We start from the raw sequence: 16,624 nt of genomic DNA on the forward strand, positions 1-16,624 counted from the left end.
TGAAGAGAAAGTTAAGAAAATACATCTACAATAATGATTAATCAATTTTTCTTCTTCTTGTTCTTTCTTGTGCTTATGAATTCTAAAGTTATTGATGCTATCATTGTTTTCATGTAAGCTATGTGGAGCTAAATACTTGTTGTTATAGAGGACTATAAACCTATTTGTGCAAATAACTTTTAATTTATCATTTAATTGTTGAGGAGTGAAGTTTTAATTATTTGTTCTTATTTAATTTTTGATTACTACTAAGTGAGATTTGGACATTTAAATTAAACCTTGAAAGAAAAAACTCAAATTAAATCTTCAAAAATTGTAACTTGAAATTAGTTTAGCTAATTTTGCCATTAAAACACGAATATATCTAATGAATCTAAGTAATCCTATATGTTACAGTCTCTAATGCAATTTAATAAGTAATGTTTTACTTTAATTGAATTAATTAGGGTTCGTAATAGTCAGAAGATACTTTGAATTAGTTTAAATTCCTTGATTATTAAAACCAAATTTGAAGACAATTAATATGGTAATGAGAAAGTTAGAAAGTAAATAAAAAATTAAAACTCTAGAATGCTCTTCTCTTCTCTTAATTGAATTTAACTTGCTTATAGATGGAAAGTTATTTTAACTATGAACTTTTAATATTTTCATCTGAATTATTCTAAAATCACTCAATTTTTATTAACTTAACGTGAATAAATTTAAAAATTTAACACCTAGCTGCTAGCTGCTATTTTAGTTACTTTTCTATGAGATTAACCTTAATTTACCAATAGTTATAATTGCGATCCACATAGTTGCAGTATCTATTGATTTTTGTCGGCATCAGTGGGTCTTGTCATCCACTACAATTATTCATGTTAATTATATTTGCCAAAGCAGGACTAAACTACAATACATCCTTCCATCACTGTAACAGCTTTCCCCCGCAATAGCACCCTTTGGTTCTGCTCATCAAGATGAATATTGAGAACCCCGCCCCTTGGCGATGCCTGCTCATATAATATAAAGAGTCAAAACAACAATCACAAAGATAACCCCAAACTAGCGGATAAAGAGTACCTGATAGGCATTGAAATCAAGCTTCCCAAGTTTCTTGCTCCAATAAGATGCTAAAGCACAATGTACACTCCCAGTAACAGGATCCTGAAAGGAAATGAAAGCGACCCACCATTATCTCATTACTTTTGTTTTATTATCTAGAAATTTAATGGACGTTCGGTTTTGCTTTCTATAGTATTTTCCCCTTCTGGTAGATTAACCATGCTCAACAAGTCCATAAGAAGTTATCTCTCTCTGTTTTTTTTTTTTTTAATCAAGTCTTGAGCAACCAATGTGGCAGAACAACTCAAAATATAAAGAAATTTCTTCATACTTGTTCCAAGTTCCAAGTACCATTTGTACAAATAAGAATCCCCTCGTTACATAATTTCTTCTTCATATAGATAGACATAGGATCTATGGAGCAATTATTTAGAAATATATTTTGTGAAACAACCCTTCCTATTTAATAGAAAATCAGCTTTATCGCATTAAGTGAGGTAACTTACAGAGATCACAAGACACTGTACTAGACATTGTAGTATTAGGTAGAAAATTATTGCATAGTTTGATTCAAAATTTGAATTAAACATGTTTAACGCTAGCACAAGCCAAAATCAGACAAGGTGCCAGCCGTGTGACAAACAGCAGAGCAGCATCTATGAGGCGGTAAATCAAAATGGGAGAGGGGGATTTGAGAAATAATGCACCAGAAAAAATGCATCTTTATTTGAGCATAAAATAAACCACGACAGACTAGAACCATTATAGTCATATGGTTATATCTCAGCTATTTACCTCATTGATTCCGTTTTCTGGGCAGAAGAATCTGCTGTAGAAGTCAAATCCTGAGTCCGAAGGAGCAATGGAAGTGACAATCAACCCTCTTCCAGGACATTTTACTATAGCATCAACTTGCGGCTTAAGTTCTATGACAGATTTCCCAGACGTGACTTCAACCTACAAGACATGAGAAGCCTAAAACCAGACATGTTCGATATACAATAACTACTCACACACATTGAACTCGTTTCCTAGTTAGACTTGGAGTATCATGGGACATGTATTTTTCGCAGTCAACAAAAGTCAACACTTTGAAGTTATGGTAGTATTAAGCCATTGTCATAAGCAGGCGTTGTAATATGGGAAAATGATAGAACTATGATTAATATGCCATCAAAGAAAGGAAGAGAACAAATTTAGAAATTACCAATAGGTCATCTCCGATGGATGTCCTTTTTATTTCAACTATGGAAGCACCCTCTAACACTGCCGAAATTTGTGAAGTCTCAATAGAATGAAATTCTGTAGGAGGGTCAGCAGGAAAGTTTAATTCAATGTCGTATCTGTCTTGATTTTCACCATTTTCCAAGACAGAGGCACTTGTGATACCGATCTCTGGTATTTTTTTTGCAGTCAATACTCCAGATAATGTCACGAATTCAACGATATTGGAAGCCACTAAACCAGAAGAAAAGAGAGTGTGTGCAGCAGCTAATGTAGCATGGCCACAAAGTTTAACCTACGAAAGAGCACCAATTTTGTTAACGCTGAACTCCTCATCAAGTACTTTATGAGTGACAGACATGCCACAAATCATGCTTGATTTTTTAACGGTTTTGGCTTAAACAAAATCCAGAAACAAACTTGAATAAAACACTGTTGGCCAAGTTACATGTCAACTTCCAGTCTTTCCCCTAGCACATGGTAAATGAATCATGTAGCTCTGAGAATGCCACATAATACTTGTTGAATCGAAAGCCATCAATTATCATGAATAAATTCAGTCTTCAAGGCCATTCCTAAATTGACTCACGAATAAACTCAGATTACTGCTACGCGACAGAGGAATCGTTAACCGCATAAGACCATTTAGGAATCTTACCTGAATCCAGTCTTCAAAGCCATATCAAATCCTCATATACAATCCAAGAAGAGCTATTTTACAGAGATATATTCAGTAATTAAATTGTTTTAGAAATCTTACCTCGCAGACGGGAGTGAACCATCTAAGACGGAAACGAGGTTTAGAGCTAGCATTGATCAAGTGGGCGGGGCCCTCCAACCCAGCAATTCGAGTCAAGTAACAGGTCTCCGAGATATTGAACTCAGCGGCTATCGCTTGCAACCAATTCTCATCCCTCTCTTCCTCTAGTAGACAGACTGCTGCGGGGTTTCCCTTGAAAGGTGACTCGGTGAACGCGTCCACCTATTTATCAATACAGAGAGGAGCCATTCACAATGATGCATGACAAACACACATAAAACACAGTGAAGTAAGAAACAAACCACCGAATATTTGACGGGTTTCTTTGCCATTGACGGAGGAAGATGTTTCGATGATCGAATGAAGGGACAATCAACCCCAAAACACCCTCCCGTCCCCGAGCCGCCCTTGATAAATAATACAACATGTCTTTTGGGGCACAGCTTTCCACGGCGGTCTGTCTCTCGTTGTTCGGCACCGGATCCGGATTCGTGCCCGAGAGGAAAGATGGCTTGGAGTCTTCAGGCTCCCTCGTGTTCTGGGCTTGGCTTCTATTCAAAAAAAAAAAAACCAAGAAAATAAATGGGCTTGTATCTGGATTCTTAATAAAACCTAGAAATTCCAGAAAACATGTTCTTTGACAATTGCCCGTCACTTTCCTTCATTATGCTTTGTCTCAAAATTACAAGATTTAATTCAATTTAATTTTTTAATAATTCTGTTTTCAAAGGATGACTTATGTCTGACTTGTTCTTACCTGGGCTCAAGCTCAGGCTCATGCATGCGCTATCAATCCAAGCATAAGGTTGGAAACACCAAAGATGATGTGCTCAATCCTTTATGGGTCTTTTACCAGAAGAACTGGCATAAACGAATCTTTTATTGGTCGTTTTCATCTGTTTGATTGATTTGGTTCGATCATCGTCCGTTGGAGGGTTTGTTGTGGGCAATTGATAAAAGAAAGCCTTCTTTAATATTATTCTTGCTAATTACTGCATTCATCCCTGTAGATATGTTGTTTTCTATAAGTTTATTTTGTATTTAAATATAAAAAGTGTTATAATATTTTTAAATAATTAAATAATTTTATCCTTATTGTTTTGAAAATGTAGAGGATATTAATCGTATATTTTTACTTGCCATCATGACATTAGTTATGACATTATTAGAGGTAGAATTGAAAAATTATTATAGTTTCATGTACTTTAAACTAAACAATAAACTTTTATTAGTATGCTAGATTTAATTAAAAATATTTTATATATAAAGATAGAAGGGTATATTTTTTTTTTGTATTGATTGCACAATAAATATAATAATTATTTTTAAAAAAATGATATGTTTCCAACATTTAAAAATTTTATTACAAATGTATGGAGACACTATTGTAGGAATGATTTTTTGCATAGGTTATTTTGAATTTTTTACATTAACTATTCGGGATGAAGAGGGAAGAATTTTAGTTACAGATGATGAAATTAAAAATAGATGGGAGACTTACTTTTCTAAACTTTTCAATGATGGAGAAGGTTCATCTAGTAACTTGGAGGATTTAGTAATTGGTGAAGGAGAATAAAATTTGTCATTCTATCGAATAATACGTGATAAGGAGATAAATGAAGCTCTTAAGAAAATGACAAATGGTATAACCAACGGACCTGATTGTATATCTATTGAAGCGTGGAAATGTTTAGGTGAAGAAGGGGTAAGATGGTTAACTAAGTTATTTAATGTGATTTTACGGTCCAAGAAAATGCCTGATGAGTGGAGGAGAAGTACATTAATTCTTATTTATAAAAATAAAGAAGATATTCAGAATTATACTAACTATAGAGGGATTAAACTCATGAACCACACAATGAAATTGTGGGAGAAAGTAATTGAGCACAGGTTAAGATTGGAGACAAGTATTTCTAAGAATTAGTTTAGTTTTATGCCAGGTAGATCAACTATAGAGGCGATTTATCTACTAAGGGGATTAATGGAAAAGTATCGTTGTAAAGATAAAGATCTACACATGGTTTTTATTAATTCAGAAAAAGCTTATGACCGTAAATCAAGAGAAATGCTTTGGAAAGCGTTGGAAAAAAAAGGGAATACGGATTGCTTATATTAAAGCCATGCAAGATATGTATGAGGGGGGTAAAAACTAGTATAAAAACGCCTAGTGGTCAAACAAAGGATTTTTCTATAAAGATTAGACTACATCAGGGATCATCTCTGAGTCTTTATTTATTCAACTTGATCTTAAATGTTTTGACGGAACATATTCAAGAGAAAATTCTGAAATGTATGCTCTTCGCGGATGATATAGTTCTTATAGCAGAGACAAGAGAAGAGGTTAATTGCAAACTTGAGTTATGAAGGAGGACATCAGAGTCAAAAGTTTTTCGTCTTAGTAGAAGTAAGACTGAATATTTATATTATAAATTTGGTAAAGGACTATTCAATAATAATTTGAAGTGAAATTGGGAGGTCAAATTATACCTCAAGTGAAAAAGTTTAGATATTTGAGAGCTATTATTCAAAATGATGGCGAAATCAGTGGAGATATTTCACATAGAATTCAAGCTGGGTGGTTTAATTAGAGAAAAGCTAAAGGAGTTATTTAAGATCGTAAGGTGTCTAATAAACTTAAAGGAAAGTTTTATCGCATTGCTATCAGACCGGCAATGTTATATAGTAGTGAATGCTGGGCTCTAACGGGATAGCAAGAGCATAAAGTTGGAGTAGCAGAGATGAGAATGTTATGATGGATGTGCGGACATACACGTAAAGATAAAATTCGAAATGAGTACGTACGCGAAAAAGTGAGGGTGGCACCTATTGAGGAAAAAATAGTAGAAAATCGGTTGAGATAGTTTGGGCATGTACAAAGAAGACCAAGGGAGGCACAAATGAGAAGAGTGGAACATATAACTTTAAGTCCGATTAAAAGAGGTAGAGGAAGGCCTAAGAGAACACTCTTGGAAGTTATTGAACGCGATCTCTTAATTAATAATATTTCTAAAAGCTTAATAAATGATAAAACACAATGGCGTCTTGCAATTCATGTAGCCGACCCTACCTAATGAGATAAAGGCTTGTTGTTGTTGTTGTTGTACATTAACTATTTGGGGAAAGTAAAAAAGATCAATGTGAAAAATCAAATTTTTACATAAAAGACTTTTCAAGTCAATTATTTTAAGAAATATTAAATGAATAAAAAAAAAGGTCATACAAGATCCAATAAAATGTAAAAAGGGAATTTTAAAGGATGAGAAAATGCATGAAGATCAAATGAAAGGATACTATTTATGATAGATGGCTGATTTAACTCCATATAAATTTTATCAAATGAAAGGATACTATTTATGATAGATGGCTAATTTAACTCCATATAAATTTTATTAAATCAAGTATCGCAATGACGAGCCTGACTCATCGTGGGTATTTTATCATCATCCATATCATGTTTTGGTTCCATCTCCAGCTTCTAGAACTGGGTTGCTAGAATAGCTAGAGCCTAACCTAAACTAGCTAGGTTCGGAGGGTAACGACTCAGCGGTGTTCACTTTCATGCCTCGATTTGACTTTGTCGGCAAACTGTTCAGATATTTTCCCCCTTTCACTCTCAGGACTACGAAATCTTCGAAATCGCTCTTCGTTTGGTTAAGAATTATGTCCTTCGTGAAGATCTGGTCAAACCTATAACAGCACATGTTCCTGGGAAAGACAGCTACAGACCAGGGGAAAGCATATTAATTATCTCCCCCCCCCCCCCCAAAAAAAAAAGTATTCCCAGTAATGCGGATGTGACGTGGACATAAGTTAAGAATTTTTCCTGGTGATTATTATTTTTAATTCACTTCCCAGACTTTAGTGCTGTGTAGATCAAAATAAAAAGCTTGGCTAATGAGTTCACGCTGTGCTTGACTCGCAGAAAAAAATAAAAATAAAAGAAAATGAAAAGAGAGAAAGAGTAGGGAAATGTAAATAGAAAAAAGAGAAAATGGGAAGAGAAAAAAATGAGAGGAGAGAAATAGTGGAAAAATGTAATTTTTTTCATTGTACTTGGTTAAGCGAGAGAAAACAAAAAGGAAAGAAAAGTTGTTGATTTTATATATACAACAATAATCTTATTATTTGTAAAAATATTTATATAACAAAATTTAATATTTTGATATATTATATATAATAATTTTTATCATATATTATTGACTGAACAAAAGTATAATTAAAAATTATTTTATCCAATACTAACAAAAAAGATTTTATTCAATTTAAAATTTGTTTATTAAATTATTAAATATATTATAATTTAATAAATATAAGGTATTTAATTAAAAATTAATCTAAAAATTTAAAATTAGCATTTGTCTAATTAGTCTAAAAATTAAATATATTGCTATTTTAACAAAAGTTCATAATCGAAAGGTAAACACGCTGCAAATATCATGATAAAAATAAAGAAAAGCAAAAGGTGGCAATAAAAAAAATTCACACATAAATTTAAAAATGAAATTTTCTCTCTAAAATTTTATCATGTTTGGAAAGATTTTCCCCTCACATATTATTTTCTTCCCACTTCTCTCTCCTTACCCAAGCAAGGAAAAATGCATTTTCTTCTTACTTTTCCCTCCCACTCACTTTTCTCCCCTGCCAAGCAGAGTTGGGAAGAACGGCCGAGCCTAAAAGCCTTATTTAAATAAGAATTTGGGTTTTAAAAATTAAATTTTTTTAAAATAACCAAGCTTAAGGACATGGCCTTGATAAGCCCTATAAAAGAGGACTCGAACTTGGGTGGCTATATTTCAACAAGAAGGACTTGCTGGCTTGAAATTTTGATCCTACATGTGCTATATTATTATTAATTTTAAATTAATTTAATATAATTTAATAAATATCAGTGTACAGGATAAAATTTTTAATATTTTTATTTTTTCTATAATTATTATTTTTTGTATTTATAAAAAATGAACTATTTCTAATTAAAATTTAAATTTTATTACTAAAATTTAAAATGTGTGTTGTTTAATTTTTAAAAATTAAGAGGATTTTATTTTTTAAAATTTTAAAATATTTTAATTAATTTATAGCACTTAATTTTAATTTATTTTAATTTTAATTTTTTTATAATAAAGTTTGTTGGCCTGACCTTGAAACTTGAATCTTTCAAATAAAAGACAGGTTTAAAAAAAGATAAAAAATAAAAAATCGAGCTTAAGAATTTATGAACCAAGTCCGCCTGTTTCCTAATTCAATTGCTAAGCATAGCATTAAGGCAGCTAGGGGGTGGATGGATGTACAAGAACGCAAAAGGTGAGTTGGCACCAATAATAAGTAATGGTGCGAGGAAGATTGAGAACCCGAATTTGGGGAAAAGGAGGAGTAAGGGAAAACCAGATTTATTGTACGTCTCATTCAGAGGAATAAAATCTGGTAATGATATCATAATCATCATCCATTATCGTCTTCAATCAGTACTGCATGGCGACTCTGGTGTCACATCTACCCCCGCATGCCTGAAATTGGATTTCACTCCCAACGGAAATGACATAAAACGAGGGCTAGCTAGCTGCTCCACAGCGGCTTCACTCAAATGATTGACAGAACACTAATCATTTGGCGCGTCAGTTATTTTCCTTGCAGATTCTATCCATTGCTTTTAGCGCCTTCCGGCTGATCATCAACACGCCCCTTGCCTTTCTCTCCAAAAGTAAAGATCTATGTTCGATGCACCACGGGAATCATTATAATAATTAGAACCGTGCTGGTGTTTGTGTTGCTATTTGTATTTTCTAATCCCAAGACAGTGCGTCGATGATTTTTTTTCTGAAGTTCACTTTAAAGATTTCAGGTTTGATGTGATGGCGGTGCGGAAACAGAGAGAAGGTCACGTGCAGTGTCAACAGGTCATTTCCCTTGATTTCAAATTAGTGGGTACAAGTGTAGTGTAGCAAATGGCTTTGTGGGCCTCACAAAATGATAAGCATGATTGCTCCATTTGTAGGCATGAGTATAATTTGCTTGGTGCCACTCTTTCCGTGTTCAAAGCTTTTAAACTACCGATCACTTGCCCGTGCGCCCTTATCTTACGCGATGTCGTTCACCTAAATCAGCTTAAAAAAAAGGCATAAAGATCTAATTTAGTCTCTAAATTATTTTTAAAGAATAAATATTATTCTTAAATTATTTATCATAATAATATTATCCCTTATTTAATATTGCTCCTTTAAAAATAATTTAGACACAAAATTATACCTTAACTCATAAAAAGTGAGTCTCATTAGTTATTTTTTAAAAAATAAAACTGTAAACTTTTAAAAATGCTCCTACACAATTAATCAATATGCGATAATATCATTTTAATTCTCTCTATCATCAATGAAATCTTAATTTTATTAAATTATCTTATATTTTAAAATAAAAAATTCCTCTAATATTGTCTTATGATGTAGGAGGTGGGGAGTATTTGTGTTATGCTAGAACGATTAAATCCTTTGACTATGCTTCTCTTGCCCTATTTTTAGGGCTAGGGAGAAGATCAATTTTTATTCTATTTATAGAATACTTCAATATTTTTATGTTCATATTTATCTTTTTATCCTTATTAAATGCTAAAAAATTATTGAAATAATCTTTTTGTTCTTTTAGGGATAAAGGTGAGAACTTATTAAATTTCAATATAAAATTAATGAAATTTAAGGTTTTCTTTGATTTGAGTGAGATATATTGAAAGTGACTTAAAAATAAGATTGAAAGAAGTAAAAATTATGTCTTTGGATGATTGATATATTAATTATATACTCACTCATTCAAAAATGTAAAGTATTTTTAACCCACCTCTCAGTAAAGTAATTAATTATTTTCAAGTTAATACCATTTTTTTATATTTATTCTTATTTAATAGGGTGTTTCTCTTTAAAATAAATACAAAAAGTAACTTATTTATTATGGGCGCTTAAAAAAACAAATTAGTTACACCTTAAAACATTAAAAATACTTCACATTTTAAACACCCAATCCCTCACTGAATACCTTATATTTTTGGGTAAAATAACAAATTTAGTTATGTACTATTTTTTCTGAAGCATCTGGTAGTCTAAACTATCAAGTAGTGGGAAATAAATTCTCAACTTTCAAACATAAAGCATCTAATAACTCGACATTAACTTCAATCAACGAACATTATGTGGGGCCTACAATGCCACATGGCACTCCACAAGTACTGTAAGGTTTTTCTTATCGAACCACAATTAACTCCAATGTCAAGATAATCAAGGGATTAAACCCTCAATGGATCATTAAGTTTGTAAAAATTTTATAAATGAAAACAATTCTCAAATCATTTATCATAGGGTCTTAAAATTTCAACAATAATAACCTTTAACAAATACTTGTTATGTTCAAATCAGAGTTTTAAAACAATGAGAAAGCTTAAAAATCATTAGGGACCTAAAACATTGAGTTTTGAAACTCAAAACTATGTTTATGCAGAAAAATGTATCAGGCACCGCGGCTAAGTGCATATGTGTCGCGGCTTACTCGCCTCTGTGCCATGCTTCCAAGGCGCATTATACGAATTTGACAGCAACAGCTGTTGTCATTTCACAACAGTGGGAGCAAACTTTTGACACATTTTAAATCTCTATCCGACGCCTGATTGGGGTGGTTTTGGTGTCTACACGGAGCTTTCTCTTAACTATATTTAGAGCCTAGCAAAGGTGCTTAATCCAACGAGCCAGCTTGTTAGCCTATAATTTTTATGGGTTGGGTTGGCAAAATGAGCCCCTTTTAGAAAACGGGTTAGGTTGGCCCGAACTATGAAAGTATGCGAGCTAAACGGGCTAACCAGCTAACTTGTGGGTAGCGGGTTAGCCCGTTTAGCTCACTTTTTAAAAAAAATTGCCAAGACATGAGACTACTTTAGCATGGATTAAGCTTCCTAACTTTGTTTTTTTAGACCATCTGATTAGATCAATTCCATGTATAAGTTGAATTAATTATTATGAACATGAATCAAAGCTAGCCGCTAAATTTCTTGACTCCAGATTTGTATGAACCCTAAGTTTGAAATATAACAATAATCAAGATCAAGCAAATATGTGTATAGATATAGCTAAGTGCCTAACTCTTAGTTAAGGTTAATAAATAAGGGGTAAAAAAGAATTGTTGAGCTTATTTTATATAATATAAAAATAATCTTAGCTAACTAGTTGAGAACACGTATAGATTCAGACTCAAGGAATAATTATTGTCTAAATAATTGTAATAATAATTAGAATAATAAGAATGAGGTAGATTAAGTATTTTGGAAAGAATTGAGAAATTGCATTTATATCATTATTCTTTAACTTGACTAAGTGTCTATGAGTAAGGGAGTAATTTGAGGATAGCTTGTAAATTTATTGTATTTTAATAAAGTAAAAAACAAAGTGCACACATTATAGTTTATATAAAAATAAAAATTAAAGAAAAAAATAAAAAAGAAAGAGTTATTAAAGTACGTAAATATGTATGGATATTAAAACTTGTTACAGTCCAAGAAGAACAATTTTAAATGTATATAAGTTTATGTTATATAAATTTTATATTTTTTTTAAATATTTATGTGTGTTTTAAGGGCCAGTTTGCCAGTCAACGGGTTGAGTTGAGTTTTTCATCCCATTTTATTTGATAGGCTGGCCTAACCCAACTTGTCAAAATGCCAACCTATATGAGTTGGCCTATAGGTTGACTTGTAGCCCATTTGTATAATGCTAGCTCTAATTAATAGCACCGGTTTCACACTTAAATTCATATTTTACAAAAATTAAAACCCATTTTATCACTTTTTTCTACACAAAACACACTACATTAGTGTCCTAACTCAACCACAAGTGTTAAAAGCCTATCCCGACTATCTAGCCACCCTCAGTGAACTCTAACAAACTCATGCAACACATCATACACAACCAAAAATAGATAAATCTCTAAATCACCCTCAACCCCAAATTTCATAAAATACAAGGGGGAGGAAAACTTTACACAAAACCATCATTTTCAATTCAAATTATTTAAAATATACATGTTCCTACTTACACAAGCATTTTGGCCCTATCCATGAGTTTATAACCAAAACTCACTAACCCAAGGTATAAAATACACAAGTGACATGCTATAATAATACAAGTAGTATAAAATATCATATAAAACCTAGTTAGCAATTGTGTCAACATTTATACACATTAAACCACGAGGAGGCATACAAAAGGATCACTCTATAAATCCGAAGCCTCTATGTGTTTCCTCGACTCGGATTCGATAAGCTACTTTTAAAAACATTAAGAATTAAAGGGTGAGTACAACCATTTAGTAACCAAGTTTCATTCAATCTACATAGTTGCATATCAATTATAAACAAATGCAAAGAGGCAAAAATACATTACCACAGCACATATGATGAACTTGACCACGGTTCTCAATACTAACAATCATATGACTGGACTTAAAACACATATAACCATATTAATTTACAATGCACAACATGGGGTCTTAATAATACCACTCATTTGTCCCTAACTCATATCAAACCACAATACTAACAATTGTGTGGCCAAATTTATATACACGATCATATGTTAACCTTATATCCTCCTGTTACCTTTAACACGAAACTGGTAACTGTCACGTGGCTACATTCTTCATGAACTAACTCAACCTTCCACTTTAAGAAGTTACCAGGCTAAGGTCAACTCACTCACTTGTGTAATCCAGTTCCTTCTAATACTAACAACCATAAGGTGTCGTACCCATAATATAGCCTTTTTATAAACTGGTGGAGACTAGTTAGGTTCGATTTCCTCATAGAACCAGTAGAATAGTCCTAAATCAACCATGAGACAAGGACTACCTCCCAATTTCAATAGTTGATACCAAGGTGAGTTCTCGATTTCAACAGTTATTGCTAGTACTACATAGATTTAACTTATACTTCTCTTCCTAGGAAAACTCCCGCCAATGATCATGCGATACATGTATAACACATATTCATGCAATTCATTCATCAACAACATAAATAGGAATTTACATATCCATAATCACATGCTCACTCACTCTACATGCCAAATACCATATTATCATCAATTTCACAATGGCAAATCATTAATCAAAATAGTTGCTTACTAAATGTAAACCTATACAAGGTTCTCAATTTTTAAATATCATTTCTCACCAATTTTGTCAATTCATCACCATTTCAAACACGCCAAATTTACATCAAAATTTAGAATTATAAATCACATCTCAATTCAACCATCTCAATAAATAATCAATTAATATTTAACTATATAAATTAGATTTTTTTTAGTTGCCTTAAACCTTTGAGAGATTAAAGATTTATCCTTCACAATACCAACTTTTAAAACTTTTCACAAGCTTGAATAGTGCTAATACAAATCACACTACAAATCACAATCAAAAATACCATCATAATCCCACTCTTAGGGATTAATCACAATCAAAAATATCATCACAATACCGCCTATGCCCCTTCGACTTGAATCCTAAGCAGTTGAAGCTAACTCCCTCCTAGAGCCAGCACGACTTACTCTCCATGTGAGGGTTACCTTGGCCTAGGCACTAAACCTCATACTTCATATGTCAGATTCCCTCCCTCACTGAGAGGTGTCGAACACTCAATACGCTAACCACTTTAGTGCACTGAGCCCACAATACGTAAGACAACACTGAGTACTGACAGTGTGCCATAAAATATCAAAAATTCACACTTTCTCATTAGTGAACTCCTACCAAGATCATGTCTTTTACTCTTGTCTATCTTTCCTGAGTATTGACTATTCAACACTCTAAAGTAGTATAACATTTATAAATCTCGTTTCCATAAAAACATTATTATTAAACAATTAAAAAAAATATATTTGCACTATAATCAAAATAGTACCCCATAACTCCTTATAAAGCACATTTAATCTTTTAAAACATGTAATGCATGATAGCTAGTAATATTTATTTAAAAATAGCTAAAACAGAGTAATAGAAAATATAAATTTTTTCTGTTACCTCAACCCTTTGGTACCAAAAGGGTTCCTTTTGTACAAAATAGAACTTGGCTTGTTCCTTAACTTCCGAACAAATTCCACCAACAATCCCTACAACATATAAATGATCCACATCACTTATCATGTTAAATAGCATTAATGAAGACTATAACTCATACCACACAACTTAGGTCTATGAGCCATAATCCATCCCAATGGTCCATATATTTAACCAATCATTCACATAGTATCACTTAACCACCAAAACCATTTATTAGCCATCATTAGGCTAATTTTCAATTTATATAATTTTTTATCAATTAAAAACCTTCACTTAGTGTCACCAACTTTCACCATTAGCCCTTATAATGAAAACCAAACCTTAATTTAAATCTTATTGGGCTCAAATAGAAAAATTATAACTAAATCAATAAGCTTAAACCATTGAAGAGCAAAAACCCAATTTCTCAAGGTTTATTTTGTGCTCAAAACACCTCTTTTCATCCAATTATCCACTCAAAACATTAGATCACTATATAGAAACTCAAAACATGCTCCCTAAGATCCAAAGAAATAAAAGCTTACAAGAATAAAGCCTTTGGGATCAAAATCTAAAAATTTTATCTTCTAAAAAATTGAAGAAAATCAAGAGAAAGAAAAGAGAATTGAAGTAGGGAGTTTACCTATTGTGTAGCCGAGCTCGCAACGATCGCGAAGACTCCTAGATCCAAGCCTAACTCTCTCCCTTTCTCTTCTCTTCTTCCTCTCTCCCTCTCGTGCGTTTCCTTTCCTTTCCTTTCTCTGTGTTTCTGCGTCTCTTTTCCCCTTATAAAAGCTGATCTAAAAGTTTGGGGAAAATTACAAGAAATGGCCCAACATTTTTTATTATTGCACAAAGCTCGGGTTAAATTTGATAATTTTTTCTATAGTTAAAAATCAAATAAAACTAAACTTTTACTTAGTAAAATTTAAACTCTGAGCCTCTATTAAATTATTTTAAATTTTAATTTAATTATAAATATTTTATTTTATTTTTTTTAAATTCGAGTCTTAAAATTTCGGGATGTTACACTCTTTAATCTTCTTACCTTAATTCTTAGTTTTAAGCTTGAGAGGGAAATGTTCAAAGAGTTATTATTTAAAGACATTCACAAAGACAACGCTAGCAAAGTCAAAAAAAAAATAATTTGTGGCTAAATTAAGCTAGAATCAAGCTCCTCCTATGTGTAATAAAATCAAGCTTCTATTTCATTGGCATTATTTTCATGAATGTCTTTATATAAAAATTCTTTGAATCTTTTTTTTAGAGCTACAACTGAGAATGAAGGCAAGAGGATTGGAGATATTGACACGTGATTCTCATAAGTCTAAAAATAAACGATATTTGGTCAAAATTAATGGGACGGTATTCGGTGATTTATTTTTTTATAGCATAGGCTATGCAGTACTCTTGAAAAAATAGTTCGTATTTAAATTTACACCTTTACATATACTAACATGGAGTGTCACATGTTATTGTGAGCCTTACATAACATCTATTAATAGAAGTTAATGATGAGTTATTGGATGCTCTGTTGTTAAAAGTTGAGAATTTATTTTGCACCACCTAATATTTTAGGCTATCAGATACCAAAAAAGTAGTACGCGGCTAAATTTTCTATCTTACCCTATATTTTTTAATGGAAGAAGTATAAATAAACTAAAACAGTATTTTATTTACATATTATTTGGATGAAAATAGTATTTTAAATATCTTTTCCAATACTTATAGTTTCATTCAATTTTAAATTGGGTCCTTCATTTTATTTTTTTTAATTGGGCCCCTTAAAGTTTGATCAATTAAATTTTTTAATCCCTAAAGATTAAAGTCATTAAGTTTATTCTTAAAAAAAATTAAGAACTTTTATATTGTTATTAAATGATTATATGACTTTAAAACTAATTACATAATTTTTATAACTAAAAACTTATATAATTAGGTTGTCTTCTAAATACTTTTATACATATGGAATTTCATAAAAATTAATAAAATATAAATCACATATTAAATTAAATTTTCTTTTTTTATTCTGCCTAAATGTATTAAATTAAATTTTCTATAAACTCCAAGAGTATTTTTGTTTTATAAAATTTAATAATTTATTATTAATTTTAATTTTTAGGGGTTAAAATATATAATAAATCAAACTACAATGGTCTGATTAAAATAAATTAAAATGTAAGAATTTAATTTAAAATTAAGTAAAACTGTAATGACTTATAGATATATTTTTCCTATATATATAAATGCAAGGCTGTATAAACTGTTAAGCTAATTTGGCAGTTGCCTTAGGCCTCCAAAAATATTTACCTATATTATATATATGATTGGCCATTATTTTTCCCCTTTATGTATTAATGTTAATTAGAGTTAAATGAAAAAAATACCTTGGGACTTTTTTCTTTAGAGGATCATTCTAAACTTTGGAGCATTTTTAATTCAAAAGTTTAAAAAATAAAGCATTTTTACCACACTGTTAAAAATTGCAAACTTTGACTATTAACTGAAATTTGATAAGGGTATTTTATGATTTTA

The 16,624-nt window shown here is 31.5% G+C and overlaps 1 protein-coding gene across 1 annotated transcript; it reads right to left on the reverse strand.

Moving 5' to 3' along the window:
- Positions 1-776: 776 nt before the first annotated feature.
- Positions 777-3,488, reverse strand: LOC129305093 (uncharacterized). Its single transcript, XM_054945012.1, has 6 exons — positions 3,331-3,488; positions 3,029-3,250; positions 2,252-2,563; positions 1,840-2,001; positions 1,063-1,146; positions 777-992 (listed from the first exon to the last, which is right to left on the reverse strand). The coding sequence occupies exons 1-6, from the start codon at positions 3,358-3,360 to the stop codon at positions 885-887; spliced, it is 918 nt and encodes a 305-aa protein (XP_054800987.1). The 5' UTR covers positions 3,361-3,488; the 3' UTR covers positions 777-884.
- Between the last annotated feature and the right edge of the window lie 13,136 nt (positions 3,489-16,624).

This window comes from Prosopis cineraria, unplaced genomic scaffold, assembly GCF_029017545.1.
Source record: "Prosopis cineraria cultivar Desert tree isolate PC_DT_omini unplaced genomic scaffold, ASM2901754v1 PC3, whole genome shotgun sequence".
Classification (NCBI taxonomy): Eukaryota; Viridiplantae; Streptophyta; class Magnoliopsida; order Fabales; family Fabaceae; genus Prosopis; species Prosopis cineraria.